The sequence below is a fragment of the Rhodamnia argentea genome, chromosome 1, assembly GCF_020921035.1.
Source record: "Rhodamnia argentea isolate NSW1041297 chromosome 1, ASM2092103v1, whole genome shotgun sequence".
Lineage (NCBI taxonomy): Eukaryota > Viridiplantae > Streptophyta > Magnoliopsida > Myrtales > Myrtaceae > Rhodamnia > Rhodamnia argentea.
Genome location: NC_063150.1, coordinates 28,783,663 through 28,806,105, shown reverse-complemented (window position 1 = coordinate 28,806,105; position 22,443 = coordinate 28,783,663). Strand labels below are relative to the sequence as shown.

The window sequence follows — 22,443 nt, the reverse complement described above, 5'->3', positions numbered from 1 at the left end:
ACTTGTCGACCTAACGAGGATGCTTGCATTGCTTTTGTTTTTTTGGGTAAGTTTTCAAATGCGCGAGTCTCACTTTTCTGATGTAGTCAAGCATAGATCATCCTAGGAGCAATGGGTTCCCGGTCTAGTCCGGTCCGATCCCACCTTGGAACGGAAAATCATACCAATTTCTACGCGTTCTAATCATTAGATCGGTCGCATTTTTTTTTATTATTTTTCATTAAATTTTTCTTATTAACGACATATACACCAGACCACCTCTCGTTAATTGCGTCGCATTAACGCTAAATCCCGACTCGTGAACCTCACATATAATGGAATCCTATATCTATATCATTGACATTCTTTTTCTTTCTTTCTCTCGACCTTCCCTGATTTATCAAATTTATTTTAACAAAAAAAAAAAATTATTCGTTCCAGTTCGGGCCCGGGATCCGGACCGGCCGTAACCGATTCCAATCTTATGAAATCGGAAACAGGACCAGAGCCTTTGGAAATCGAACCCAATTGGCTGGTTCGGTTGGTTTATTATGCGCAGCCTTGATCATCCATACCAGATTGGTTTAGTCAGAGGATTCGGGGGTGAAAAGTCAATAATCTTCACCTGGGCACCATAGATTTTTCCTCTTGATACCCGTTTGCATGATGGTGAACTTGGCAAAAGTCCATTCTGTTATTGACGCGAGTAATAAAGCATCGTCTCTCTCTCGCTCAATTATTTAAATGGGGTCTCAGGGGACCCTGCTGGTCCATCCTCAGCTTTTCCTGGGAACAAGAGAGATGGCATCGCCTCTACCCTCAATCAATGCCCTCACTCTCTCTCTCTTATCCATCCACCTCCTAGTCTTCCTGAGCCGCCCCTTGACCACCACCTGCATTAAATCGCCCCCGGAAACAGAGCAACGACCCCGGACATTCTCATTCTCCCCAGAGGAGGAGCAATCTCAGGACCAGGAATCAGACAGGGTCATAAATCTCCCGGGACAGCCCTCAACCCCCTCCTCATTCTCTCACTTCTCAGGCTACATCACAGTCAATGAAGCCCATGGGAGGGCCCTCTTCTACTGGTTCTTTGAGGCCCAGGCTCAACCTTCACAGAGACCTCTTGTGCTCTGGCTCAATGGAGGTGCAAAACATGCAAACTCTTTGTAGAAACGAGGATGTTTGACGGGTTTTCTTTGTTTTTGCCACTCTTGACTCTTTGGAAATTGGTTTTTGTGAAGGTCCTGGCTGTTCATCGATTGGGTATGGTGCTGCTGTGGAATTGGGGCCCCTCAGAGTGGGCACCAATGGGACTGACCTTGTGTACAACGAGTTCGCTTGGAATCAAGGTCGGTTCTTTCCTTCATCTCAAGCCATTTTCAGTCCAATGTTTTCGTTCAAGAATGAGTTCATTTAGAAAGCAAAAATTCCTCCAAAGAAACGGATATCAAAGCAAAAGGTCCTCTCTTTGGCAAAGAAACTCGAGTCATAATTGGTCTTAGTAGAGAGAACAGAGGAGAGGAGAGAGAGAGAGAGAGAAAAGCAAAGAGCAAAGAAACAAACAGAGCAAAATTTGATTTGAACTGCTGACTTGTGCTGCAGAAGCAAATCTGCTGTTTGTGGAGTCACCAGTTGGAGTTGGGTTCTCTTACACCAACACATCCTCTGATCTGTCCATCATAGATGATGCCTTTGTCGGTAATGTGTTTGATTGATTCGATTGTAGCGAAACCAAAATAAAGTTCTGTTTTGTAAGCTCCGAGTGTTGCTTTTGAATCTTTTCTCAGCTGAAGATGCATACAGCTTCATAGCGAATTGGCTTCAAAAGTTCCCACAGTTCAAAACCCATGATTTCTTCCTTGCTGGAGAGAGCTATGCTGGTCACTACGTTCCTCAGCTAGCTGAGCTAATCCATGACAGAAATGAAGACACAGCTAAATACACACCAATCAACCTCAAAGGCTTCATTGTAAGTTGCTCGAAAAGCCTCTAACCCTGTCCTGAACGATTCCGATCCCGACATTTTCACATTTGTTTCGTGACTTTCGACTTCGATTTTGTTAACCTCTTTTGTGGCTTCTTATCAACCATGGTGAAGAAGAAAAATGCATTACAGTCGCGAGCATCCTTGTGTGTCTCGCGCTCGTTTTTAACTTGTGAGCCAAATGCACATGGCGAGAGCCGAACCGGAGCGAATTCCGCTCCTCGCTTCGAGAAAGAACGGCTGTTGATGACACAAAACCAAATAAAAAATCCGAAAAGAGAGTCGATTACTGAAAGTAGAAATGCGAGATTAACTGAATCACGTTGCAGGTGGGGAATCCAGAGACGAATGACTACTATGACAACAAGGGCCTGCTCGAGTATGCATGGAGCCACGCCGTCATCTCGGACCAGCTCTACGATAAATGCGAGCAAGTCTGCGACTTCAAAGTCCCCGACTGGTCTAGCGAGTGCAACGAGGCCATGGGCTCCGTGTTCCGCAGCTACCTTCAAGAGATCGACATCTACAACATCTACGCCCCGAGATGCCTCCTCAACTCCTCCTCCACATCTTCTTCTCCGTCTCAAACAGCCGGAAGCCGCTTCTTCGAGTCGTTCACCGAGGTAACCAACGCAAATCACGAACAGAGTTTCACTTACGTTCGCTCACGGACTCATTTGGCCACCAATTCATTCGCTCGGTTCGATACGAATCTGACTATAGCCGGCGCCGGAATTGCGATTCTTGCAGGTGAATGGACATGGTCTGAGGAGGACGAGAATCCCAGGAGGGTATGATCCATGTTACTCGCAGAATGCGGAGATGTACTTCAACAGGCAAGATGTTCAATCTTCTCTCCATGTCAGAAGAACAGACAACTCCAACTTCAAATGGAAGGTCTGCAAGTAAGTACATATAAACAACTCATCATTAAGCGTTGAATCATCATCTTCTTCACCAAATCATCATCATAATATTGATTTTCAATTAATGCACGATTTTCCTTTTCTTTTTTGGTTAGCAATTCCATGTTGAATACGTATAACGACACGGTGTTCTCAGTACTGCCTATCTACACCAAACTCATCAAGGGTGGGCTCAAAATCTGGGTGTACAGGTACTTTCTGCATTTTTATACAAGTCTGCCTGGTGGTTTCTCTCTGGATAATGGTCATTGTCCGGCGACCAATTCACTCATAAACCTTTTAACTGTGTCAATTTAGTCCCATACCTTTTTCACGATCTGCCTGTTTTGTCCTGATCATTTCATTTGTAAGGTTTAGGGTAACTGGTCGGAACGGGCTAATATTGATTAAATCGTCAAAAAATTTTAGGATTGAATTGGCACAATTGTAAGGTTCATGATTGAATTGGCCGCCGTATAATAGCTTCAGGACTTTTCTGGTGGTTTGCCCTTTTTCCTCCTATTTTTTTTGTCATTTAACCGAAGAAAGAGATTTCACCGGATGAATTATCCAAACAACGCGCAATTGTATATATGCTCGCGGAGCTAGGGAACAATCCCAAAAAAATAAAAAAAAAAATAAAAACCGAAGAGAGAATTTTTATCGACGTTGTTGATGGACTCACGGGTTCGGGTTTCGAGCGGCAGCGGCGACGCGGACGGTAGAGTGCCGGTGATCGGGACGAGGTACTGCGTGGAAGCTCTGGGACTATCTATTAAATCTCCTTGGCGTTCTTGGTACCATGACCATCAGGTTCAGTCATTATTCTCTTACGTTGTCACATTGCTTTCTTGTTTCGTCCTTTAAACACATAATTTCCCGAGGCAAAAGATGATTAATTAACACCTCGATTATAATTTAAAAAGCAGGGTTAGCTAGCAAAAATAGTAATTATTTATTTATTTATTTATTTGGGTGGCAGGTAGGAGGGAGGATAGTGGAATATGAAGGAGGATTGGCACTATTGACAGTGAGAGGGGCAGGTCACCTGGTGCCTCTGAACAAGCCCAGTGAAGCTCTGGCTCTCTTTCATTCTTTCTTGACCGGTCAAGATCTCCCCAAGCAGAGATGAATTATTATTTTTCACATGTTTAGAAAGGAAGGTGATGGCGGTTTTACTTTTGCATTTGAGATTTAAACATTATTCATGATTTTGGTTTTCATGTATTAAAGCAGTAATTGATTTTATAATCAGAGTTCATATCATGTCGACATAGAACATGAGACTAATATAAAAGGCCCCGCGAATCTCGTGAGGAGACCGATACGCGAGTCAAAAGGAAGGATGAATGATTTGAACGCGATATTATTGGAACCGAAGGAACACATGGATGTATGGATGTATGAAATTCAACCGTTGAGATTTAAATATTCTAATGTGCCATCAAATTCACGTTCACTTTATAAAAAAATAAGCTCCAAAGTACTTTTTACAGAAATCATTCTAAAAACAGTCTTAAAAAGGTCAAAAGAGCTTAAGATCGGATTGAATCTTGATTTTGAACTCCCGAACCTACCTGAGTCTTATTGGAATGGACTTGACCAGCCTTTAACAGATAACGGAAAAAAGCGTGCCTACTCATCGACCTAGTTCCGTGCTCCCGACCACACTCACGAACTGCACGAAAATAATAGCATCACATCTACATCGAACCATTTCCCAATGCTGACGAGCTTGCAGGTAGATCTGCATATTCGAAATTTCGGAACTGTTTTTCTTTTTCGGTGACTTTTTGTTTTGAATTTAAATGTTTTTTTTTTTTCTGAAATCTCATAGGAAAAAATCTGTAAAAAGAAGAAGAAGATGAAGCAGAGGAAGTGACCATTTGATTTAGCAAAAGCAGATTACCTCATAATTAACAATATCTTAATAAAAAAACAGGATGCTAAACAGAACACATTTCGCGCTCTCTCTCTCTCTCTCTCCTGATCATGCATTCACTCCCCCCCCCGTCTCTCTGAGATGAGATGATCTAGGGCAATGACCCTTTGCGCTCGTCGGAACCCCACTCCCGCAATGGCGCGCCTCTCCTTCGCCAAGGGCGACGAGGTGGAGATCCTCCGCAGCTGCTCCGACCCCGAGCTCCGCGACGCCTTCTACCCCGCCACCGTGCTCCGGTCCCCGGCCAGGGCCAAGGAGCTCATCTTCGTCGAGTACCTCACGCTGCCGCGCGGGAGCAGCGGCGGCGGCGGCGGGGGCCGCCCGGAGCGGCTGAGGGAGTACGTGGGCTTGGCCCGGGCGAGGCCCGCCCCGCCGCGGGAGCTGCACGAGCGTTTCCGGGTAGGGGACGAGGTGGACGCTTATAGAGAGAACGGGTGGCATTTCGGCAGAATCGTGGAGATTCGCGAGGACTCCAAGTATTTGGTCGCGGTGGGAGGTGGGAGGGAGGAGGTGGAGTTTGGACAGTGGGAGTTGAGGCGTCATCGTGAGTGGAGCGGTGATGGGGTGTGGAGCCCCCTCTTCGTTGGCGATCAAAAGCAGGTAAATGTCTCGTAGCTTCATTTTTGTTGTTGGCGTTGCATGATTTAGGAGGCCAAATGATTTATGCTGCGCTTGACAATAGTCTACCAAGCTCCTCTGTGAATAGTAGATAGTGGATGCCCCTGATTTGGACGTTTGTTTTGCGTTTGCGATTTGGATGAGTGTTAGAATGTAAGATCAAGGACTAGCTGCAAGCCTGCAAAAAGGAGGGGAAACATTTCGGTGGTGACAGAGTTGGTTCGGAGGTGTTCCCTGGCTTTGGCATAGATAAATTTGACGTGGTCTTTTTGATATATGTCGACCTGATATTATTTTCTTGACTTTGGTTAAGTAATGTTACCGAAATGTCGTTGCCTCTGGCCTCCATTGGCATTAGCCAGCACATGCGGACAAGTTATTGTTTATCTTTAGCGGCTGAATGACTCCATATGCTCAGTTAGATCTAGCATTAAGGATATTTCATATTTTTGCTGTCCTTCTCCTAATACATTTGTTGTTCTTGAAAATTGACTTGCAGGAGAAATCATCTACGATGGAGTTAAAATCTTGCAACATAAAATTCAAGATAAGACTCAATAAAAGGACATCATTGGCACCCCCCGAGTTTGGAAAGGGTAAAGTCGTAGAGGTCAGCAGTGACGAAAAAGGTTATGAGGGTTCTTGGTTTTCCGCAGTTATCGTCAACTATATAGGACATGACAAGTATCTGGTCGAATACCTAACCTTGAAAGCAGACGATGAAACTGAACCTTTGAGGGAAGAAGCATATTCACGGTACATCAGGCCCTTCCCTCCTCATCTTCCAGCCAGTTGTTTCAAGCGGCTTGACAAAGTTGATGCTTGGTACAATGATGGATGGTGGGTCGGTGTAATTTCCAAAGTCCTAAAAGGCTCTCAGTATATTGTCTACTTCAGCACATCCCATGAAGAACTAATTTTTGATAAGTCTAATCTGAGGCTTCACAAGGACTGGATTGATGGCAAGTGGGTCATTGCTTCCCGGGTAGGAACTACAGTTGCTTCTAATCTTTGTGACGAATTGTTTTGGTGAAGTTCTGTCATTCAGGTTCATGCTTTTGATTCATTCCCGGCGGAATGTTCCCCACCCCCAAGAAGAGAACTGCGACTCATGCACTGTAGGCATAATTCTTTTCTCTTGCTTGACAGTGAACATTGCATGGAGAATGCTATCCATAAGGAGTTCTTGATGGTGTCAAATTTGTGATTTCTCCTTGGTAAAAGGTCTGATTGTTTGTTCTAAATCATACACACGCACACTTTTTTTGGATGCAACCTTTGCGTCGACCAAGTATAACAGTAAAAATGTGGAGGAACACTTAATCAGTCATACCATATGTCGATTACTTTGATGCAAATTGGTGCCAGTCAATGACATTTGATGAACCGGAGAGTATTTTATGCGGCAGTTGTACCATGTTTTTCCAATCTGAGTTTATTAGTCTTCAAATTTTAAAAACCAGATCCCTTTATTTAATTCTAACACTTGAACCAGTTGCTTGAAAAGATTGACTTGCTTCTCCAGGACAATCATGTAACTAAAACGTTCTTGAAGAGCGACGCATTGCGGTTGATAGTGACATTCCACGTTATCAGTTAATTTTCTTGGTTTTCATTATATTGAAGTCATCGAATAATTTTTTCTGGAAGAGTGAAATATGAAGCTTTTATGTGTGGACTCCAGGTCATGCTAGAAAGTTACACCTGTCAATAAGCATCATGCTCAATAAATGCTACATCATAATGCGATCCAGAAACTTTAGCTTTCTTCTTGTGCATATTTATGTTATGGTGTATTTGTTTGGTGGATATAAGAAAATATTTAACATCTAAACCTCCATTATGTGAATAAATAGTTTTACCTTCGGAAAAGAAAGTTAAAGTCATGAAGTGATCGCAACTAAGCATATCCAGTTTCATATTCATTACTTCATATAGGAGTAAATATAGGACTGCTATGAAGTATAAACATATGTATTCAAGCTGCTACATGACACGAGAGACAAAATTAGCAAATAACTCTTTGCTTGATGGATAACAGCATCGGTAGTTGTGTATGGCATCTAGCGTTGTGTGGTCAGTAAATCGCTGCCAACTGTTGTTACTTGGTCGCCATCCTTTCTTTCCATGGTTCTAACTTTGCAATGTCAAAATGTAGGATAACTCTACTGAGGTGGCACTGCAAATGGCAAGTTTAAGAGGTAACACGGAGTATGGCAAACCGAATGTAAAAGTGAAATTCAGTAAGGGAATGAAAGTGGAGGTGAGGAGTGATGAAGATGGTTATCGGGGCTCTTGGTACACTGCAGTGATCGATGATACGATTGGAGACAAGTTTTTGGTTGAGTATCAGACTTTGAAAACTGATGATGAAACCAAATTCCTTAAAGAAGTAGCGGAGAGTTCACATATAAGGCCTTTTCCCCCTGACATTGAACGTGTACATACTTTTGCACAGCACGAAATGGTTGATGCTTGGTATAATGATGGCTGGTGGGTAGGTCATATATCCCGAATTCTTGGGGGCTTGAAGTACAAAGTCTACTTTATAACATCAAGTGAGGAGTTGGAATTTGAACATCTAGATCTTAGGCCTCATCAAGAATGGATTGGTGGTCGATGGGTTATCACTTCCAAGGTATGATGAACTACAGATCCTCTGAACATTTAATTCTTTGACACAGAGATAGCATGCTACGTTCGATATATACCATATGCGAACTTCAATAAGTTGATAATAGGTGGATTGGACAATGAACTTGTTGGTTTTATGTTGTACATATCTAAAACTCTAGGCATCTGTTTTATCACCAGTAGCTCACTGCATCTGTTTGTGGCGTTTTTTCGAAAATGATGATCTTAAGACGCGGCTCTTGGTTTCTTTTTTTTCAGGGTCATAGATCTGTTTGAAGCAGTTAACCGTGCAGTAACTTTTGGCCTCTGCTTCAATTGTAAGTTTACTCCTGACTTGTTACTTGGTCCAACATGATGCTGTTGTCCACATCTTGCAATGGCCGACCCCTATCGTTCGTTTCTTCTGTTCTCAGATCCTGTTTTGAAGGTGTCGGACTGATCCGTTGATTTACGTATAGGCTCCTAGCTCACTATGGATGGTGAATATGTCTAGTTCTTGTAAAAAGTTCTGCATGGCTGCAACTTGATCCTCTGAACCCGGCTGGTTTCTCAGGCAGTTGGCGGTCAATGTGCCAGATTCGTAAGAGCTTGTGAACTGCAGTTAGCTATGTGTTATATTTGGTGATCGTCAAAGTGGGATACTGGTCACGTATACATCTGGTTGTGGATCATGCAGTATACTTATAGCTGTGCTCAGATCCCCCCGTTATGCATCTGAATACCGATGTGCACATGCACAAGTGCTTTAACTTTTCCTCAACCAACCTTTATCATTTTGTTCAAGTTTGCTCTTTGGATGGCTTGTCACTGCATTTACGAGGCTATACGTTGATCTGACTCCTTTCTTTGCTTTCCTTCTTTTTTTTTTCTTTCAGTATAGCCGGGGAATGCTGAGTGTGAGGGCGAAAGAACGGTACTTGCCTCGATCTCGGGCATATATATCCCGGTCACAGAGTAGGAACTCTACTCAGAGCGGCTCCGACTGTTAGGCAAAATCATATTGACCTGGCCATTTACAACCAGCAAGAGGGGCTAGCGGGGCCATTGCCCCTGGCCGGATAGGATATTGTTCGATGCGAATTCTCATCCCGAGTATAAACTACAACTAACGAAATCAAAATGTCACGTACCCGTAAATTCACTCAACACCCCACATCAGAGTGACTACCGACATCTCCCCCGACTTGTGCACAGACATGAAACGAAACAATACGAGGAAGAGGAAACAGTGATGCCAGCGTTAATCCTGACAGTTCCGAGATTCGATCATCATGGAATATGACGAAACGATGAGTAACCGTGAAAACGATTTGTTCTGGCGACTTCCTTAGCGACTCTGATTGCACCGCAAATTTTAATGGACGTACGCTCGCCGTGTGGTTGCGTGGAGAAGAGAACAAAACAAGTGACATTTTCTAAAGTGAGAGCATATTCTTTCCTTAGGTCGCATCTTTTAGGAAACTCCCCAACGAGGAAAAAGCTTCTCCATAATCTCTTTTGAGCTGTCTTATTTACTAAAGAACAATTAATCACCACATTTTCTGATCAATTTTCACTAAATTAATATGTTTTATTGAGCAACAAGTCATTTGGATCTAATGTACAATGAATAGAGAATCAGGCTGCAAAAGTCCTTTTAATAAATCAAATTAAGATCATATGTTATTGGGCACCTTCTTTTTATACAAATTATCAATGATCCAACTTTACCCAATTCGAACCAATTCTCACCGTCTTTGCCGCCGCTGCTGCCGTTGCTATTCGAAGGCCGAGACCGGGAAGGACCGCGAGATCCCCACCGGGGTCTTGAACGTGATCGTGAGCTCGGCCGTGGCCGGTGAGCCGCCCCTTCCTTCGACCTGGATCTCGGTCAGCTTCACCCAGACGTTGAGGAACTCCTTGGCCTTCACCCCACGGAGCTTGCGGATCCGGTGGGGCTCGACATAGGCCGACACCACGGTGTCGTAGGAGACGACGACGTTGTCGGCCACCTTCTGCTCGGCCTTCTTCCGGTGCTTGAGCCAGACCAGCCCCACGCCCTTGACGTACCCGTACTCCTCGATCTCCTGGGACGCGGTGACGATGCCGTTGGGGAGGCCGATCTCCGCCAGGAGGAGGTTGAGCTTCTCACGGCAGATCTCGTCGCCGTGGTAGACCTCGGCTTTGGTCTTCATCTCTTCCGTGAGGAGGGCCATCCTCGAGGAAGAAGATGGAGATGGAGATGGAGAGATTGGAGGTGGGAGACGAGGAAGGTAACGTACGGGATCTGTTGATGACTACGGCTTTGGCCTTTATTTGGAGGATGGTGTTGGCTTGGTGCTTCGGATTTTGAATTTGGATGCGAAAGTTAAAATTGGGTGTATATGGGGTGATGATGCGTAATCATTCCTATGCTTATTATTATTTTGTTTTTTTAAAATGTTGACAAGTAAGCCTAATTAACCGTGCCCTTTAAATCTTTTTACAATTTATCAAAAATCGTGTTCAGGAAAATTTTTTAAATAAAGATTTAGAGTGGAGTCATTTTATCTCAAATAATGATATTTAACTAACTTTAATCTCATACATGGTCGGTGTTCGAGACACGCCAGCCACGAACACACAAGTCCAGCATCCCAACACGTACATGCACACGCACGTGGTCAATTTTAAGTATTTTTAATAAATTAGGGGTCGAAATGTAAATTTATCAAAAATGCATATACTTAAGTCGTATAATTAGTCACAAAAAATTAATATATCCAGCCAGCAAAAAAAAAAAAAAAAAAAATCCTAAATCCCTAACATAAAAAGATACATGATAATTTATCATCATATATATACATAGTGTTCCAACAGGTTGAGAACTCTCCGATTTTTATTTTTATTTTTATAGAAATCATGTTTCGACTTGTCATGTCGCGTATCGATGCTACTTAGATTAAAAGTCAAAGGGATAATGATACAAATAGTTCCTGAACTTTGACACAATATGCAATGTAGTTCTTGAACTTTTAAGTTGATCAATATGGCCGCTGAACTTTAGTATAATTTGCAATATGGTCCATGAACTTTTAATTTGACCAATATTATTCCCGAACTTTTGGAACATGTTCAATTTAGTTCCTGGACCATAGGAAGATATTCAATGGAGTCCTTCCATTGATTTAAATTCAAGGACTAGGCAAGAGTTCATGGACAATATTGATCAAATTAAAAGTTCAAGAATCACATTGCACATTAAACTAAAGTTTAGGGGCTATATTGATCAAATTAAAAGTTCACGGACTACATTGCACATTGGGTCAAAGTCTAGAGACTATTTGTGTCATTTTTGCCAAAGTTAAACCTTATATAGCTAGGGGTATTTTTTTCCAAAATATTTTGAATTTTTCTTTTCTCTTTGTTTTCTCTTTCTCCTCTTTGTTTTCTCTTTCTTACTTTATCTTTTGTTTTTCATCTTCTTCCTCACGCCTCCATCTTACTCCGCAAATCTCCTCCTCGGAAGCCCCTTGCTCTGTCCCCGCTGACATCACCATTGACGCCCTCAACCTCCTCCGCCGCCGCCGCCCTCGATGGTAAATCCAGCACCTTCATCATCGGATGGTTGATGGATAAGAACAATGGCACCCAAAGTAAACCTTAACTACGAGAATCACTGTCCCAGCTAAATCCGAAAGGATGAGAAAGCTAAGCAAGCAGAAGCAAACTGAACTTGTCTGGCTCTGGCTTGAAGGGTCTAAATTGTTTTGTCCCCGCCGTGTGTGAAAAGAAAAAGACTCTTCCCTGCAAATTTGGACAATAGCTGATTCAATTTGCCGAGAATTTGACCTAATTCTCCAATAACTACCCATAGCCTCTTTAAATCTTTATTTGAGACGAGATTCATTACGGCCCTCTTTCAAGAAATTGACTTAACTTTCAGACACCTTTTTAAAAATTTTATTTTATTTATTTATATGTCAATTTTTATCTTTACTAACTCATTTTTCATGTAGTAAAATTTCATAGATCGGGCCAGATCCAATAAGATTGCTGGCGGATCTACTTTTAAAAAGCAACAATTATAGGTTGAGGCTCGGCTCGAACTTTTTTTTTTTTTTTAATTTCATAAAAAAGCACCAACTTTCAATAGATACTTGAATCTTGCCCCCGTCAAGTTTTCGTCCGGTGTGTGATTCACGTGTATATCTCAATCCTTTCACGAATGATTTCGTATTGTCTTGGTTTTCAGTGTTTGCTTTGTCTTTCGAAAAGATCTCTTGGGGAGAAGCTCGAATCTAGCACGAGCTTTTGCTTATTGGGTTCAAGATCACGCAGTGTATTGATTTGTTATGATTGCTTTTCTTCGCCATGAAGGAATTCTTTGAGGTCGAATTGGGGATGAAGAAGATGGAAGGAAAAAAAAGGAAAAATCACTAACTTGGGGTCTAATCAATAAGACCATTTTATATGATACGGTTGGCTTCTGATGTGGACATTTTTTTTTTTTTTTGCACTTTTTACATTTTTCTGAATTTTTTTGTTTATTTTCTTCTTTCCTTCTTCTTTTTTTTCTTGGTGAGGTCGAGCCTGCCGGTGACTAGATAAGGCTCGAGCTTGCTGGCCTTGCCAGCCTCGAGGGTGGGTCGAGCCTTGTCGGGCTGGCAAGGTCGAGCCTTGCCCAGTGACGACGAGGTTGAGCCTTGCTAGAGGAGGATAAGGCTCGCCCTCGCTGGCCATTGTCGAGGCCCGATGACCGGCCATAGGAAGAAGGAAAGAAAAAGAAGAAGAAAGAACATAAAAAAGAAACAAAAATTTTAAAAAATTCATAAATTTTAGAAAAATGTGAGAAAAAAATCACGTCGGCGTCGATCCTCTTATGGTCATCCCATGTCGGAAGGTCAAGATTCGTCCAAGCGGTCTTCATCCAAAATTGGCCGAAATGACTAAATAAGCAAATTGTCAAAAGGTTTAGGATTAAATTGACAAATCGTTAAAATGTCTAAGACTAAATTGACACAATCGAAATGTTTATGACTTTTTAGACAATTTTTTCGGGAATTAGGCATTCTTTTATGAAAAACGCTTGATTTTGTTTTCTCCTGATCAACAATTTAATCCTCTTAAGGCATTTCGAACATGTCTCGTGTGAATTAGAAAGCCATGTGAAGCGATATTTATATGGAAGGTCTACTCAATCTGAAAAAAGGTAATTATCACAATACTATTTGAAAGACTTGACATATACATCTTCCGAATAGGCCATTCGAAAAGGGCCGCTAAGAGCACATATGCTCGATGCACTCGACGTGTTAAATCGCATGGGTCGGAGCAAGGAGAAGTCGTCGCCGACCAGGGAAACCTTGCCTATTCCGATCATCTCGTCCCTACATTCCATGAGGAGATAGGAGGCAACTCGAATATGACGGATCAAGAATCCTTTTCCAACCTGACGGTCGCGGATCGAGTAGAGTCCTTCTATAGTCCGAGTCATTGTCACATGACGGGGCCTGCTTGAGAGGCCAAGCTAGGAAGAGAAATTCTGGGCGGCCGGTCTCTCGAAAGTGAAAGGCACATCACCCCAAATTTGAAACTTAGGAACCATGAATGATGGAGCAAAACGAGGATCGAGATAAGTGGGATGTTCGTGCGGACAGACGTTTGGGACCATTGGCATCTTTGTGGCTTAGGATATTCCCAAGCTTTTGGTTTATTTATTTATTTTTTTAAGAATAGGAAAACAAAAAGGGAATGTTTTCTTTAATTAAACAACAAGTATTCAACCAACTTTTAATAATTCCTAATGGAGATGACACTTGTCTTTTTCTTTCAAACGAAGGTTCTTCTCGTTTTGAGGATCAAAATGTGCTTTCACTTATCGAAAAATGAATGTTGTGAAATAATTTCCTTTGTAAATTGACCGCTTGTATATTTTGAATTAATTAGTATATAAATAATATTTTCTATTTTCGTGAACGCAAGAATACTTTTAGTTCGTTCATTTTTGTAAACGACAAACGGTGTCTAAATACACGCCCCGGTAAAAAAGAAAAAAAAACATTACCGAAAACTGGAGATGCATTTAGGAAAGGAAACTCGCTTTTTGGACCCCTCTTTCTTCCTCTAAACCCAGATTTTTAATGAAAATTCTGTCCTCATGCATGCTAGTATTTGTGTTGTTGATGCACACTATCACCGCATTAATCATAGTTCTCTGCAATGCTAAAATGGCGAGAATCAAATCTTGGATTTTTCGAATTTGGACTGTCATGGTTATCTTGATAATGTCATCTTAATACGACGTGATGTGTTTTTGTCTCCAAATGTAGCATAAAATGTTTTTCAATTCTCATTACTCATGCTCTCTCTCTCTCTCTCTCTCTCTCTCTCTCTCTCTCTCTCTCTCTCTCTCTCTCTCTCTCTCTCTCGACATAGAGTAATTAAAGAAATTAAAAGCCTAATTAAAGCGAAATGTAGCAGAAGTTAAATTAATTTTTCCTTTTAAAAAGAAAGAAAGGAAGGCAGATTCCTCTTTGTTTTAAAATTATGTTGGCAGTATTATCTCTAATTCAAGTAGCGACGGAATAATAATCTTTTGGAAAAAAAAAATGCTCTTCTTTAATCCTAGGCAAGTAGGCAAGCATTTGGCAACTTTTAACGCTTCATGTGAGTTACATGATTCTAAAAAGTTCCATGTTGAATGTTCTAAGTCCAATCGAGGATGGTCGGAGCCCCATAAAAGCATTATTGACTACTCCAAATCAAAAGTGAATGAGTTTTAATATGCCTCCAAAGTGTCAAGGACTTTGTGAAATTCGAACTCCTAAAATAATGCAAATCATTCATTGAACTTTATTAAATCAGAACAGATGGCATACATTTTTGGCTTCGATACTTGCTTGATTATTAAATTTAAACAAACACTTCTTCATGGAAAAGCTTACCAAATATGGGGAAAAAGTACAAAAAAAGTAATAAATCTGCTTAATGTGTGCCAATTTAGTCCTCTATCTTTCAATTGTGCTAGATTAATCATAAGCCTTTTCACATTTTGCTAATTGAGTCCGTCCGACCAATTTTAGCATGAAGCCGCCGACATGGATAATTTTTTTTTAATTTTTTGTTTTAATTTCTTTTGTTCCTCCCTTTTCCTTCTTCTTCTTCTTTTTTTTTTTCAATATGGCCTATGAGGGTTGCCTGAGCTCACCGGCCGCTAGGCGAAGTGGCCTTGCCTGTGGCTATGATGGTCGGGGCGAGGCCATGTCGAGCTGGCCTTGTCCCGCATCCGCAATGGCCTTGCGATGATCTAAGCGAGGTAGGACGACAGCCGCGACCCTCCCTAGCTACTAGCAAGGGCTTTGCGGCCCTCGCCTAGTAGCTTGCGAGCTATGGCGACCCTCTCCAGTCCACGATAAAAGAATAATTAAGAAAAGAAGTAAAATAGAAGAAAAGAAAAAAGAAAAGGAAAAAGTAACTAGAAAATTTAATTTGAAATTTAGAGAAATCTAGAAATGTTATTAGAAATGTCCATGTCAAGATCAGCCGTACCGTATCGTCGTAAAACGATTGGCATCCAGTTAGAGATTTCCAGCCAAAATTGATTAGATGGACTCAAATGTCAAAACATGAAAATGCTTTGGTGTCTAAATTGGCATTATAGAAAGGTTTATGACTAAATTGATAAAAGTGCATTATATTTAGGACTTTTTTGATACTTTTCGCATAATATATGACTGGAAAGCTTTTTTAATCAGAGATGAGTAATGAGTATTGAAACATGGAATCCCAATAAAATCTGAATTTGAAATTCATACTCAGACAAAATCTAATCCAAATAGACTTGTCAGGAATGATCTTCTCTGCTTTTAAGTATGATATGCTCTTTGTGATTTTTGATATCTTGATTGGCGTTGTGTGATTCTTACACACATTGTATTACCGGTGTATGCATGGGTCTTTCCTTTGCTTCCTTCGATATCTTTTATGAGTCATTTTAAATGTCTTAACTTCGCACGATACTTTAGAGATGATTGGCAACTGCTCTCATATCTGTCATTCGTTATTCTGTTATGCATCCTGATCTTTTCTCACAAAAAATTTCTAAGCGCCTTTAACTTACATGCTACTTTAGGAATTACTTGTAATCGCTCGTGATTCCTTAGCTACAGTTATCCTTGGTCGAATAGATCATTTTGATTAAATCTTTAACGCATACTTCGAGTCAATCGATCGTGGCCACATGTCATGTACTTCACTAAAGATATGTATATTGGAACAACTTGATCGATGGGATGGATCCTCAAGATCCATGGGTCTTGTGGGTTTTATTGTATTGTTGTGGCCTTCATTCTTAACGAGTTTGTGTTGGGCCTATCGGTCTTGATCTTGTAGGAATGATCTTCTCTGCTTTTACCCTTTTTTGTCCTTTTTTCCTTTTCCATTTTTTTTTTGGTAATGGCCAGCAGAGGCTGCCGGCCATAGGCCACCGATCAAGGCTCGGAAGCCCCTCATCCTGGCTGGGGTGGGCTTGCCGAGCCCTCACCCAATGGCTGGTGGCTGGCGGCCTCCTGCTAGCCATTAACCAAAAAAACAAAAAAGGAAAAAAAAAACCAGAAAAAAACAACAAAAATAAAACTTTCATGTCATTACTAGCATTGCCACATAGGATGGCCGGTGGCCGCTAATGTCCAAGTCATTAATTTTCGGCTAAAATGGACTGGAATGACTGAATTAACACAAATGCAAAATGTTATTACTGAATTGGCACAAAAACAAATTTAAAACTAAATTGGCACGGTAGTAATAGGTTTTGGACTTTCTGTTGCTAGGGCTTTATACTATCAACGAGTTTAGGCATTGTCATTGTTTACGTTTCCGTAGCGTAAATACACGAAGACTAGAAAAAGTCTAAGATGATGAAAGACATGATATATTGCCAATAAATATAAAATGTATGAATGGATATTCCTCGCTGCTTACTCCACTTGGCCTTAGAGTAAGATATTTCGTTAATAAATCAATCTGCCAATACAATTATCTCTAATTTAGTGAAGGGTCATGGCCTGCATTGCAAGAAGACAAACTTAGATTTAATCCTAGCCATGCATTTGGCAACTTCCAAGACTTGCAATTTTCAAATTCAAGCGCACCCCTTGACTCATGATACTCTATGAAGGTAATTTCCAATCAGGAGCACCATTTGGTAATCACATAATCATCCTATCATTAGTTATCAACCTCGTAGTAGGTTGTGGTTTTTTTTTTTTTAAGTCAATGTTAGTTGAAGATCAACTACAATGACCATAATTATTCGCGTTGAATAGAGTTACGAGCCGGCATGAATGACGTGCCGGCGTGACATACATGTTTTTCCAAACCAAATTGCATGAAGAAATCTTTGTTTCCTAAATAAGTGTCTAAGAGCCAAATTTAGCTAAGTCGCTGAACTTAACCTAGTGATAACATGAATTCATAATTCGTGGAATTGTTCTTGCCGAAAAGAAATAACCCATGATTTCCGAAGGGCAACCATGGGCTTCTTTGGATCCTCAGCAGGTTGATGGTTAACCTCACCAAAGAAGGGAGATTTCTCTCTTCCAGGAGTCTCTACGGCCTGTTTGTTTGATATATAGTGACGGTGGACTCCACAGATGTTTTCCTTATTTTAACATGTCGGTGCTCGCACGCCAAGCATTCCTAATTGCCAATTATATATTTTTCTTTCTTGATGGCGAGGAATACCTTCTATTCGTGTGAGGGATTTCGAGATCCGGATGGGGCCTTAGACAAAGCAGTTTTTCAATTTACTTAGGTCCAAACCTTAGAATTTGTGTTTTTATGTTTTTGGACCAAAGGTAAATCACCCAAAAATAGGAAAAAGCCCCTTCCCCATGCAGAGACAATTTCCAGTTCAAACCAAAGGAAGAACAGGACCCCTTCCTAATTTCTCTCCCAAAACCCCAACTGTTCATGTGACCTCCCACGTGGCAATTCCTTGTCCTTTGACTAAGCACGTATCCACCTTTTCCTCCTTTTACCCAAACGCAATGCCGTCTATGCAGCAACCGGCACACCTTATACATGTGCACACAACCAAATTTGAGACTCGCATAACACAAACACTGATAAGAACAAACACCCAAAGCTTAGGTCATGGCAATCACCAGCTTTATCTCCACCGCTTCCGCCACCTCCTCCACCGCTTCGATGGCTCTCTTCTCCCTCCTCGTCCTCATCCTCGTCCTGAGCTCGAACTGCATGGACCTCGAGTCTAGCCATGGTCGACAAGTGCCGAGGGGCGACGTGGATCTACTGGAGTTTCCCTTGAATTTGGAGTACTTTGAGGCGGAGCTCTTCTTGTATGCCTCGTTGGGGTATGGGTTGGACAAGGTAGCCCCAAACTTGGCCATGGGAGGTCCATCCCCAGTGGGAGCTAGGGCTGCCAACTTGGGTCCTCTCCTGAAGGATATCATCTTGCAGTTCGCTCTCCAAGAAGTTGGTCACTTGAAGTGAGTCCTCTCATAATCTCATTAGATATGTCATACCCATATCTTTCTTTAATATTAGTGAGGAGCTTGGATGCTAATTCTCACTTTCCAACCTAGATTTTAGGGGATTCTTTCATTTTTATCTTTGAATCAGCAGGGCAATCAAGAAGACAGTGAAGGGGTTTCCAAGGCCACTCCTGAATTTGTCTGCGGCTTCATTTGCCACAGTGATGGACAAAGCATTTGGTTATACTTTAAAGCCTCCATTCGACCCATATGCCAATGATATTAACTTCTTGCTTGCCTCCTATCTGGTCCCTTATGTTGGCCTCACCGGCTATGTTGGAGCGAACCCCAAGCTCCATGGTGCTGTGTCCAAAAGGGTATAACCAGACAATCGATCTCTACAAGTTATCTACTTTGTCAAATCTTAAGGAGCTTTTTACCTATGGATACTTGTTCCTGTCTTGTGAATGCTTTTCAGCTTGTCGCGGGCCTTCTCGGCGTGGAATCGGGTCAGGATGCGGTGATCCGAGCCCTCCTGTACGAGCGGAAAGCTTGGGACGTCAAGCCGTACGGGATAACCGTAGTGGAGTTCACAAACCGGATGTCGGAGTTCAGGAACAAGCTTGGGCACGACGGGCTGAAGGACGAGGGCCTCATCGTGCCCCCCAACCTAGGTGCCGAGGGGAAGATCAAGGGGAACGTGCTCGCGGGTGACAAGTACTCGGTCGCGTACGACCGGACGCCCGAGGAGATACTGAGGATCGTGTACGGGAGCGGCGACGAGAGCGTCCCGGGAGGATTCTATCCCAAGGGTGGGAATGGTCGCATTGCTAGGTCTCATCTCCGGTCGGCGTAGATGATTTGTAACAATAAATGAACAAATGTGTAGCTTTTGATTATGCTAACTCTTCAAGTGAACTTGTGAACGGCTATGCTGCGAGCCTCCAGTGAATTAAAGAAATGAAACTTATGTTTCTACATTCGTCCTTGGTTAATTTCCCTTCTCAAATCCCGCCTAACATAAGTTGATACAGTATTGCCTATGGAAATTACAATCAAACCATCTTTTCATGTAACACTTACATCGCGTAATTGTGCGTGCGTGTATAAAAATAAGCACACAATCGCAAAAATCACAACGAAGAAAGACGGTCGATTTAAGGGATGACATCACGTCGATGTTGCCGCGTGATATTGGCAATTGTATGGTAAGGTTCATCATAATCGATATATTGTCCGTGTTGGAATATGGAGTCATGCTCGCGCATAATAAAGGAAGACCTGATCCGAATCCTATCGACTATAGTGCCATCCAAAGGATGAAATCCAAGCAGGAGGATGCTAACAACAATTACTATGGCAGTGGTTGATTATCACAATCTCCGACAGTGCGTAAAACTGGAACTGAAAGGATTAACATGGTGAAAATAAGGAAACAGCCACGTCTTTATAGAGAAATTGAGAGAATGAGGTTAGATCGTAAAACTTAAGGGACGAAAATGAAAATTAGACATAAAGAAGTGGGGAAATCCGTAATTTTCCCTACAGTAGTCCCTCGCTCGTCATGTTCCAATAGGTTCGAGTGGACCATTTGATTGATGATAATTATCACGTGGTCGTAATATTTGACCAAAATTATCGAGATTATACAATTCTCACACTAAAGTGATTGAGGTTGGCTATTTCTTTGTGCATTTGACTTTTTGCTCGGTAAATCGTAATCCCAGATGTTATTTGGTGCTCGATCTAGAAACATAAAATTAATGACAAGTAGAAAAATTACTTTATCACAAATTACGGAAGAAATCATTGATTAGTAGAGGTATCAAATGGGCGGGTCGGGTCGAATATGATAAGATATATATTGATCTATTTAACCCGTTTTGTCCCATTTTCATACAATATTAATTTTATGACCCATACCCAATTCATACCCGACCCGTATTTTTTTGAATATTTATACATTTAACCAAATCATGAAATATTTATTTCATAAAATTAAAAAAATATAAAAATTGTTTCATTGATTGTTGCCACCCGCGGCCTGCCCGCCGCCTTTGCCGAAGCCGATGCTTGGCCGCGCCCACCGTGGCCCGCCCATTGCCTCTGCCGCCCACCGTAGCTGCCACCGCGGTTTGTAATCCTTTTGTACTCCTCTGAGCTAAAGTTTTGCGAGTTGTTGGTCAAGGTGGTCAGTCTTCCTTGCAGTATTTGAATTTGTTTAGAAGCATTGAAAAATATCCTTTTACTCCAATTCATCAATGCCATTGAAACAGCCCTTGTTTTGCACACTATATTACTCCCCATGTATGGAATATTCCCCTATTCTCCTTTAACCACTTCTTTGCATTCCGGGTCTTCTAGCCAAAAGCCTCGAATTTAAATTCTTTCTTCCTTTTGTATCTTCTCAGTGAAGTGTCAATGAGAATCGGGCAATGGTAAGAGCCAATAGCTGGTAATGCATAGGCCTCAGCGTTGAAGAATAAAGTCCTCCATTCAACATTGCAAAGGGCCCTATCGAGTCTTTTCTCACCAATGCCTCTCCTTCCCTATTATTGGCCCATGTGAATTTACACCCCTTACTTTCCATATCCATCAATTTACATACATTCGACATCTCCCAAAAGGCAACAAGCTTATAATGATCTGCTTCCCGTTTCCCTTCTTTCTCCCAATTGTAAAGACCCTCGTTAAAATCACCCACACATAGCCAAGGAAGGCTGTTTTGGGAGGAAATGGCTTTTAAAGTCTGCCAAAGAGATATCCTTTCTTGAAATATCGTTGAAGCATGCAAGAAGGTAATCCTCATCCTTTCTCCCCCATTCTTATCCCAACATATAACATCTAGAAGCTCGGCCGCACTTCTGTTGATGTCAATTGTTACCTCATCGTTCCACAATAATGCTAGACCCCCCGCAATACCAATAGGACTCACCATAAACAGATTTTGAAATTGCAACCTCCTCCTAATACCATCCGCCACCTGATTTTTATTTTTTGTTTCCATTAAAAAGACTACATTAGGACGCTCTTGAGCCACTAAGGCTCGAAGTTACTGGAATGTCAGGGGAGTGCCCAAGCCCTAACAATTCCAGCTCAATACTTTCATATACCTCATGGTGGCTTATTAGGGCTAGCCACCAAAGCCCAGTTCTTAGAACCATTCTCAACTGTAATTGGAATATCCAAAAGTTGCATTTTATCAATCACATTCATAGCAACCCCATGATATGAGTTGGCAGAGCTTCAACGAAGCTTTTTTGAAGTAGGGGATTTACTCTTCTTCTTAATCTTCTTTGACAGCTCCATCATACTTTTTAGGCAAATCTCGGACCCTGGGGAGTCCAAAAGCAGTAGAGGTTTCCCCTGATTTTTCTTTCCTGTCACAATTCATGTTTCCCCATCACTTCTTTTTCCTTTCTCTTTAAACTCCCCTAAGGAATAATCTCCATTGGCCTAGGTGAATACTGCACTTCAGCCTCTATAGGACTTGTGTTTTCTTCAACAGAGTCTTGGGACTTGTGTTTCTGGGACTATTTCCTCATCACTAGGCAATGGGAACTCATTTTCGAAAAACAACTTCCAAAAAGGGCTTGCTTCACGTGCTTCCGCTTTAAGCCAAGAACCAAACTGACCTTTTCCAATCACCCTCGTTTCAGATTTTCTATATTACACTTTGTCACAATTGGTTGTGTAGTGCCCAATCTTCCCACAAGAGTAGCTAAAGCGGGGAAGACGCTCGTACTTAAAATCAACCCAAATCTGGTCAACATCTATACTCAGCACCATCCCTGGCAAAAGTGCATTCTTAAGATCAATCAACACTTTAACTTTCCCCAATTTGCACAAACCTCCCTCTTTCGCCTCCATTTTCACCTCAACAACTTTTCCAATAAAGTTTCCCATTTGTCTAATAACAGATTC

General features: G+C 41.7%; 4 protein-coding genes across 7 annotated transcripts; 3 read left to right on the top strand and 1 right to left on the bottom strand.

Moving 5' to 3' along the window:
* Window positions 1-692: 692 nt before the first annotated feature.
* Window positions 693-4,034, top strand: LOC115747708 (serine carboxypeptidase-like 33). The gene is made up of 9 exons (XM_030683966.2): window positions 693-1,126; window positions 1,224-1,331; window positions 1,585-1,680; window positions 1,770-1,951; window positions 2,296-2,589; window positions 2,717-2,871; window positions 2,988-3,083; window positions 3,579-3,684; window positions 3,854-4,034. Exons 1-9 carry the CDS (start codon window positions 724-726, stop codon window positions 4,001-4,003), a joined length of 1,590 nt encoding a protein of 529 aa, XP_030539826.2. The 5' UTR covers window positions 693-723; the 3' UTR covers window positions 4,004-4,034.
* An 818-nt stretch (window positions 4,035-4,852) lies between these two features.
* Window positions 4,853-8,690, top strand: LOC115747709 (protein AGENET DOMAIN (AGD)-CONTAINING P1). 4 transcript variants are annotated; one of them, XR_007197262.1, is made up of 5 exons: window positions 4,853-5,413; window positions 5,910-6,416; window positions 7,590-7,823; window positions 7,933-8,069; window positions 8,324-8,690. XR_007197262.1 is itself a non-coding variant. In XM_048273336.1 (5 exons), the coding sequence occupies exons 1-4, from the start codon at window positions 4,913-4,915 to the stop codon at window positions 8,339-8,341; spliced, it is 1,506 nt and encodes a 501-aa protein (XP_048129293.1). In that variant the 5' UTR covers window positions 4,853-4,912; the 3' UTR covers window positions 8,342-8,382; window positions 8,493-8,690. The 4 variants fall into 4 exon arrangements, 3 of the variants coding, with proteins under 3 accessions (XP_048129293.1, XP_030539829.2, XP_048129292.1); XM_048273336.1 differs by having other exon boundaries at window positions 7,590-8,069; window positions 8,324-8,382; window positions 8,493-8,690; XM_030683969.2 differs by having other exon boundaries at window positions 5,931-6,416; window positions 7,590-8,069.
* A 995-nt stretch (window positions 8,691-9,685) lies between these two features.
* Window positions 9,686-10,408, bottom strand: LOC115747711. Its single transcript, XM_030683970.2, has one exon. It carries the CDS (start codon window positions 10,258-10,260, stop codon window positions 9,823-9,825), a length of 438 nt encoding a protein of 145 aa, XP_030539830.1. The 5' UTR covers window positions 10,261-10,408; the 3' UTR covers window positions 9,686-9,822.
* Window positions 10,409-18,145: 7,737 nt separating this feature from the next.
* On the top strand, window positions 18,146-19,497 carry LOC115747737 (desiccation-related protein PCC13-62-like). Its single transcript, XM_030684000.2, has 3 exons — window positions 18,146-18,534; window positions 18,671-18,896; window positions 18,998-19,497. The coding sequence occupies exons 1-3, from the start codon at window positions 18,179-18,181 to the stop codon at window positions 19,373-19,375; spliced, it is 960 nt and encodes a 319-aa protein (XP_030539860.1). The 5' UTR covers window positions 18,146-18,178; the 3' UTR covers window positions 19,376-19,497.
* The last annotated feature ends 2,946 nt before the right edge of the window (window positions 19,498-22,443 follow it).